Genomic DNA, 7,500 nt, shown 5'->3' with positions numbered 1-7,500 from the left:
TAAGTCTTGTACCCAGGAAGCCCACGAGTGCTTGCGTATGGGGGCTCGACAAACTGTTAATGAGGTGTCCATGAGCCCCAAGAGCGCTTGGAAAATACGGGCTGACGCGGCAGTTTGCGTAAAAGGGTTTGACAAACTGTTAATGAAGTGTCCGTGAGCCCCAAGAGCGCTTAGAAAATATGGGCTGACGCGGCAGTTTACGTAAGGGGGTTCGACAAACTGTTAATAAGCATCTCCGCAACTCTGTAACTGAAGGAGGAATTTGGCCGTGACCGTCTTCTTATTTTCTTGTGGAGCCCACCTGTGCTGACGCGGCAGTTTGCGTAAATGGGTTCGACAAACTGTTAAAAAGCATCTCCACAACTCTGTAGCTGAAGGAATATGGCAGTGACCGTCTTCTTATTTTCTTGTGAGGCCCACCACCCAATCTTCTCTACAAGGGGGACCTGCTCAATATACATCTATACACACCTGTCCACAGTCCACAAGTCGCGTCTCACACCTGTGCCAGAGCCCACGGAGATAAACTTCCCCAGCTTCTTCCAGGTGTTCTTCTTGAAAATGTTTCCCAGGAACTTTGGTCGTCAAAACAAACTACTTATAAGCCGGACTTCAAACAGACAAGGCTTCAGTATCCTCGGATGTAAGCTCAGGTGCACTTGCTCGTTTGTGGGAATTTTACGTAAGTTTTTTTTATGGCAATTTGTTTTTATGATTTTCTTTATATTGTTTTTTTGTAGAGATGTTGTTGATGATTGCAAGATGTTTGACGATAATTATTTTAAGAATTACAATGTATTAAAATCGTTATTGTTATTATCAATATTATTAATATCATCATAACTATAATCATAGCTCATACTACTAGCATTGTTTATCATCCTTAGAATTAAAAGCAATTCCTCCAGATATTGGACGATGATCACGAAGGTCCTATTATCACTCCTACTCCTGGGCAGCGCATCAGCCCACATCCTCAGCGTCAGTTATGACTTGGAGAGCTACGAAATACACGATGGAGTTATAGTGGACAACTGGGTTGCCAAAGGAAACTTCACAGATACGACTTTTGAAGATGGGTAAGGATGATATCATTAAATCTATAGTCGTCGCAGAGATTCCGGGTGAAATATGCCCCGTCCCGATGACGTTGTAGCCAATCATGTTGTCTGCCGCGTTAAAAGCAGTCGCGACACGTCCCCTTAAAATAAAGTGATTATAAGTTAGCATAGTTTGAAATTTGTAAGGGGATGTATTGCGACTTCTGCTAATGTGGGAGACAACGTGATTGGCCATGACATCACCAGGGGGTGGGGTTTATTTAGCTGGGAGACAATGTGATTGGCTATGACATCATCAAGGGGTGGGGCTTATTTAGATGGGAGACAACCTGATTGGCTATGACGTCATCAAGGGGTAAGGCTTATTTAGCTGGGAGACAACATGATTGGCTATGACGTCATCAAGGGGTGGGGCTTATTTAGCTGGCAAACGTGATTGGCTATGATGTCATCAGAGGGAAGGACATGTTTCGCCCGGAATCTTTGCGGCGACTTTTGTTGGTTCTTAAATTGGTGATTAGCGATACTTTCAGTGCTTCAAAGCTCGAGACAGACTGTAGGGGTCGGGTGTGAGTTGTTAATTGGTAACAGTGAGACAGGAGAATGTATAAAGTCGACCAATGCAAGAATAAATACATATCAATAAATGATATACATAATATGTGATACTTTTCATATATTAAACCCTTGTCACAGACTGCTTGGCTAATCAGGTCGTAAACAAAGTCTTGCAATATTGTAACCAGTAAGACAAACCTACTATCAATCATTCAATATCTAAGAGAATTATGGCTTTGACCTATTATCTAAAATTAATTTCAAATCAGATCACTCGAGTTTTAAGAAGTATAGTTTGAGAAATAAGAAATTAAAACATGAAAATCATATATTCACACAGAGCTGAACTGTAACCCACATAAACCTACTAATTCTTCTCTGCTTTAATAATCATAGTCAATATCAACGAGAAGTAAAACAGACACATGTACAGTTGAACACAGATATATCTGTCACACCCAACTCTGAGGAAGTGCACATTTAACCCACTCACTACGCCGAGTAACCAAACAGATAGTTTAAGGAGAGATGACAGAGGCAGTGGGCTGAGATACACACAAGACCTCTCTGTGCAGTAAAAATATGATAGGGTGCACTTTCCTCAGAGAGAGGTGAACCAAGAACTCCTGCATAAAACTGTACCTGTATAAAAATGTTTTGTCCATCCCTGTACCTACTTTCAATAGCGTTAAGAGTAAGCGATTAGCAACAGCAATTTAATCTTTGTTTACTTAACCAACCTAACCTGACAAACAATATGCTTATGTAAATAAATAAACATGAATATACTAATTCAGAGATTTCAGACTTCCTCCACCAACGAAGATGTTCAACATTTGACTCAAGTCTACGGACCAAGCTCTCCCCTTTCGCATGTTGACCGTGAAGGAATCTACTCTTTAATAATAATAATATTAACCAGAATCTAGATCCAGATCACCTCCAACATTCAATGGGTTCTTCCGGAGCATAATACCTATCCGCTGTTAAAATTTAGTGAAAATCCGTAAAGAAGTTTTGCCATAATCCTTCTAAAAGATAAATAAATATGTAGATGCATGGCATTTTATAACCCCCTTGGCAGAGGCAATAACACACAAAAAGGATTAGATGTCAGTAATGTCTTTAAATAATAATTTTTTCTATTAATTCTGATTTATTTTTCTCAGATTTGCCTACCTGGAAATCGAATCCTCCTCGGGATACAGCGACGCGGTCCAGGCCTACGCCGCTGGGTTAGCCGAAGGCGCCCTGACTCACGAGATGATCTATAACCATTATAGGTGAGTCGATGGTTTATTTTTCAAGCACAGAGGCCTTTGGGATGAGAGAGATAACTGCAGTGTTCTGAAGAAAGCTTTGACATGTTAGGATAGTGACTCATCAATACCCAGATCTTTGCATTGATAATGTCTCTAACTATATATAATTCATTTAAAATTCTTGGAGTGATTCTTCAATGTAAATTTACTATTGAGGAGCACATTCAGTGGTTTTTTTCCTTAATTGGGCATAAAATACTTTTAAGTTTACAGTGATCAATGTGCCTCAAGGGAAAGTTTTAATTCTCCTGTCTGGTCTTCAGCTGCTGACTCTCATCTTAACTTGATGGAAAAAGACTTGCGGTCTATTGAATTCCTTGTCTCCGATCTGAATACTAATATCTGGTAAAGTCAGTCACTTAGTTCCTTATGTCTGATCACCATCCTTTACATTCCAGTCTTCCCATGCTGTAGCATCCTTTACATTGTACTAGGAATGCAGTTAATTCCAACAGTCTTGCCTCCTCTATCATAAGGTTCAACACTACGCAGTATTCTAGAAGTTTTATTCTAGCTGTGACCAGATTGTAGAATGATGTTCCTAATCTGGCAGTTGAATCTGTGGAACTTGAGAAGTTCAAGCTTGTTCCAATAGGCAGTAAATGGCCAGGCTACAAGTCACCTATTGAGATACTACCACTGGAAAGTTATGGGGTCCTTTGACTGGACAGACTATATTACATTGGATCCTTCTCTCTGGTTATGGTTCACTTTCCCTCTGCCTACACATACACCAAATAGTCTGGCATAATCTTTACATACTCTCCTCTGTCTTCATACACCGGACAACACTGAGATTACCAAACAATTCTTCTTCACCCAAAGGGATACAGTTTTTTTCTTGATCAGCTTGACATTAGTCTCTGACAGATCTATTCTAACATTGTTATTGAAGCATCATGCCCTTACATCTAGGGTTGTAACTTGGTTAATCATAATGATAATGGTATTAATGGCCTTTGTCACCCCTCAGGAACACTGTGGAGGGTTACTGCAATGGCAAACCAGACGGCTACTGCGAAAGGCTGTATGATTACCTGGACAAAAACGACAAGTGGATGAGATCAAAGTTGTCTGAGACTAGTGATCCAATATTTCACCAAGTAAGTTTTTATTTCATTTTGATATATATATATATATATATATATATATATATATATATATATATATATATATGAGTTAAATGGGACAGGGTTAGAAATGAAACTAAAAGAGAGATTAATCGAGTGCCATACGTAGAAGAGATCATGGTGAGGGGTACATGGAGATGGTTTGGTCATGCTCTTTACACTCCCCTAGAGAGATTAGCTCACCAAACTTTCAGCTGGGCTTCACAAGGCACTAGAGGTGTTGGGAGACCAAAGCCTACATGATTGAGAACTATAAAGCGTGAAGACGGAGGCGATGAATAGAGAAGTATTGATTCAAAAGCTCAAGATAGAGACGACGCGAAAAATCTAACCGAGGCCCTTTGCATCAATAGATGTAGGAGGAGATGATGATGATATATATATGAACATATGAAACAGATAAATATAGAGGAAGAGAGTACCTATCCTATTCATACAAGTTTTTTTTGTTAAGCTAGGCTGCTATTCCTATGCTCATCTCTACCCTGTTACAGTTCACCTCAGTCAACATACCAACCTAGCATTCAATTCCTACCTTGGGTCAATAGACCAATATCCTCCTCGGTGTGGATGAAACCAGCCTCTTCTCGCTAGTAATGAGAGTGGTTTAACCTCAGCCTACCTGTCTATTTCCAGGTAAACCTGATTCTCCAACAAATAGATGGCATGAATGATGGTTACAGTCGTGTGGCAGAGAACCCTATTGAAAGTGACAGCATTTTGTGAGTAAATTTGGATTTTCTTATATTCTTCTTTAAAAAGTCGAGCTTCTTCTTTGCTTCAAAACTATGCTTCTACTTTGCTTCAAAACAACTTTTTTAACAAACTAGACTAGCCTGAAAAACTATAGAGGAAAATCTTGCCTCTGCTGTGCTTCAAAATTACATTTCTATGTGGTAGTCTGTAGATAGTCGGTATATGCTTACTTGAACTAGATTTCTGTTTTTAGTTCCTCTGTATCTAATATTACAGTATTATGTCCTTAGCTGTATCATAGTCTCTGTGAAAAGACCATCTGTTAATTTTTCTTGTTTGAGGGTACTGTCAAGCAACTTTCCCTTTATTTCCCTATTTCCACTTGTTCATAATATGGGCTTCCCATTTTGTGGAATCTAACATTGCAAGTTTGTCCTGATTATGAGCAATAATGGCCATTATAAGTGATAATGATTTACATTAAAACTTGTCACAGACAGTAGCAAGAGATTTTTTAGAAACTTCACTGAGTAACAGACAGTCAGAAGTTTCAGAGGCTTTATTGAGTAAGGAATCTTATGGCTCTGTCAGTCTGAAGCATATCCTTGTTGTCAGATTCAGTTGGTAAAACTGTACAAGCTACTTTGTGACACAGTAGAGACTAGTTTTAAGCTACCGCACAAAGGCAGGTTCAAAACACAATAGAAAACAAAAACAAAGTTAACTCCAGAAGAATAGTATTCAAGCACCAATTCAAAGTCAGACTCAGAATTACAAAGACACATTGATGGAAAGGCTAATCGTAAAATCTCCCTGAATATGATTTCAAAGCTATGTTGAGCTGTGCTTTCAACAGTCATGCAGTAAAAATTTCCAAAACCTCAAAATAGTTTAAAAGCATAACAGATAATATTTTTCTTATTGGTCATATTATGAGTAAGTACCCACAAAAAAGTTTACAACCCGTTCTCGTCCTTTCCAGCGGGATGAAATTTGTAGTCTATTCTATATCAATCGATTCACTCTGCTCTCCCTTTGTCAATCTTCTGTTAACAGTCTTTTACTACCCCAATCAGAACCCTACCCCTAATCTAGATGTACTAAATAATGCTGCATCTTATGAAGATTGTAACACATCATACATCCAATTAATACGAATCTCCCTCAATCACGTTTACGGCAGGATGATGAACCTGATGGGAGATTTGGATGATCTCGAATTGGCCCTCGACCCTCAAATCAGGAACATGACCAGCGACGAATGGGTGGCAGCCGGAAACACCCCAAAAGATGGGCGTTGCTCGGCTCTCATCAAGATCCTACCGGACAATGCTGACATCTACATTTCACACGTAACCTGGAATCGGTAAGTTAGCATCTTATGATAAAATGGTTGGCATTAGTCAGACTGTTTAGTTGTATCAAAACAAGTAAGAAAAGCAATGCAACCGATCTCTCTTTGCGGAAAATCCTAATCGAAAATCAACATCAACACTTTGCCACAGCTATTCTTCAATGCTGCGGATTAACAAGAAGTACAACAACATGTTCCTTATGGCTGAAAAAATCCAGCCAGTGTTGATTCCTGGTCACGTCGTATCGTTTTCGTCTTATCCTGGAATGTTGTTCTCCGGTGATGACTTCCACATCGTGTCCTCTGGGTTAGTGAGCATGGAGACCACCATCGGAAACAGTAACCCACAGCTTTGGCAGTACGTGCAACCAGAAAACCAGGTTTGTCTTTTCGATCTTTGTTCCTTTCAGCGCCGCTCTTGGCGATATATTTTTGTGTGACGGGTGACCGCATGTTGTAAGCCAACAATTGGTGGTAATGTTACCCTCAAACTAGGCTACGGTGTTTTTTTAAGGTTAGACTATGAAATAACGCAGCTTTTTTATAACTGCAAAATGGAGTTACACTAAACTTCACTGTGTAATCCATACAATGAGTCATGCTTTTATGAACATTCTTCTAGAACCATTGCCAAAGCAACTTCTTTTATCATGATAAGTAAATAATTTCTTAAAGCATCCAAGTATCCTCTGTACAAAACAATAGTAGAATATACTGAATATGTTATCAAGGATAACAGTAGTATTCAACAATGATAATCTTGTCACTACTTGATGTTTTAATATATGTAAACACAATTACTAAATGTAAACTTGTGACTCATTTGAGATCTGGCCTTTGTCTTCTTCTTCCCAGCTGGTTCCCATTTTAATATGAGGTCGCCGTTGCGGATGAGCCGTTTCCATCTTTTTCTATTCTGCGCTTCTGCCTCATCAATCCCCTTCTCCTGTAAGTCTCCTCCCACACAGTCCCTCCATCTCTTTCTTGGTCTCCCTCTTCTTCTTCCTTGAACCTCCATCTCCATAGTATGTCTCCCAGCGTGGTCCTCATCTCTCCTCATCAGGTGTCCATACCATCTCAGCCTCCCTTCCTGCACTTTCTTTGATATTTCCACCACCTTTGTCGACCCCCTTATGTAGTCATTTTTTATCCGATCCTCTCTTGTCACCCCAGACATCCACCTAAGCATTCTCATTTCTGCCACATCCATCTTCTTCTCCTCTGTCTTCCTCATGCTTGCTGTTTCCGTTCCATACAGCATTGCTGATCTTACCACTGTCTTATGAAATTTTCCTTTTAACCTCAGTGGTATTCTTTTGTCACAAAGAACTCCTGAGGCTGCTCTCCAGTTGTTCCAGCCTGCCTGTACCCGATGTTTA

General features: G+C 39.7%; 1 protein-coding gene across 2 annotated transcripts in view; it reads left to right on the top strand.

The window, feature by feature from the left end:
• The first annotated feature begins 582 nt into the window (after nt 1–582).
• The window catches only part of LOC137626476 (putative phospholipase B-like 2), an 8,869-nt gene continuing 1,951 nt past the window's right edge, over nt 583–7,500 (top strand). The window contains exons 1-7 of one of the 2 annotated variants that reach the window (XM_068357493.1): nt 583–682; nt 909–1,079; nt 2,789–2,902; nt 3,915–4,044; nt 4,708–4,793; nt 5,951–6,133; nt 6,273–6,501. In XM_068357493.1, coding sequence (XP_068213594.1) covers nt 919–1,079; nt 2,789–2,902; nt 3,915–4,044; nt 4,708–4,793; nt 5,951–6,133; nt 6,273–6,501 — 903 coding nt within the window. In that variant the 5' untranslated portion in view covers nt 583–682; nt 909–918. Of the gene's footprint in view, nt 683–887; nt 1,080–2,788; nt 2,903–3,914; nt 4,045–4,707; nt 4,794–5,950; nt 6,134–6,272; nt 6,502–7,500 lie in introns of both variants that reach the window. The other variant, XM_068357494.1, reaches the window with a different exon arrangement.

Source organism: Palaemon carinicauda, chromosome 34, assembly GCF_036898095.1.
Source record: "Palaemon carinicauda isolate YSFRI2023 chromosome 34, ASM3689809v2, whole genome shotgun sequence".
NCBI lineage: Eukaryota > Metazoa > Arthropoda > Malacostraca > Decapoda > Palaemonidae > Palaemon > Palaemon carinicauda.
The sequence above is the reverse complement of the archived record's forward strand: the minus strand, read 5'-3'. Positions and strand labels throughout refer to the sequence as shown.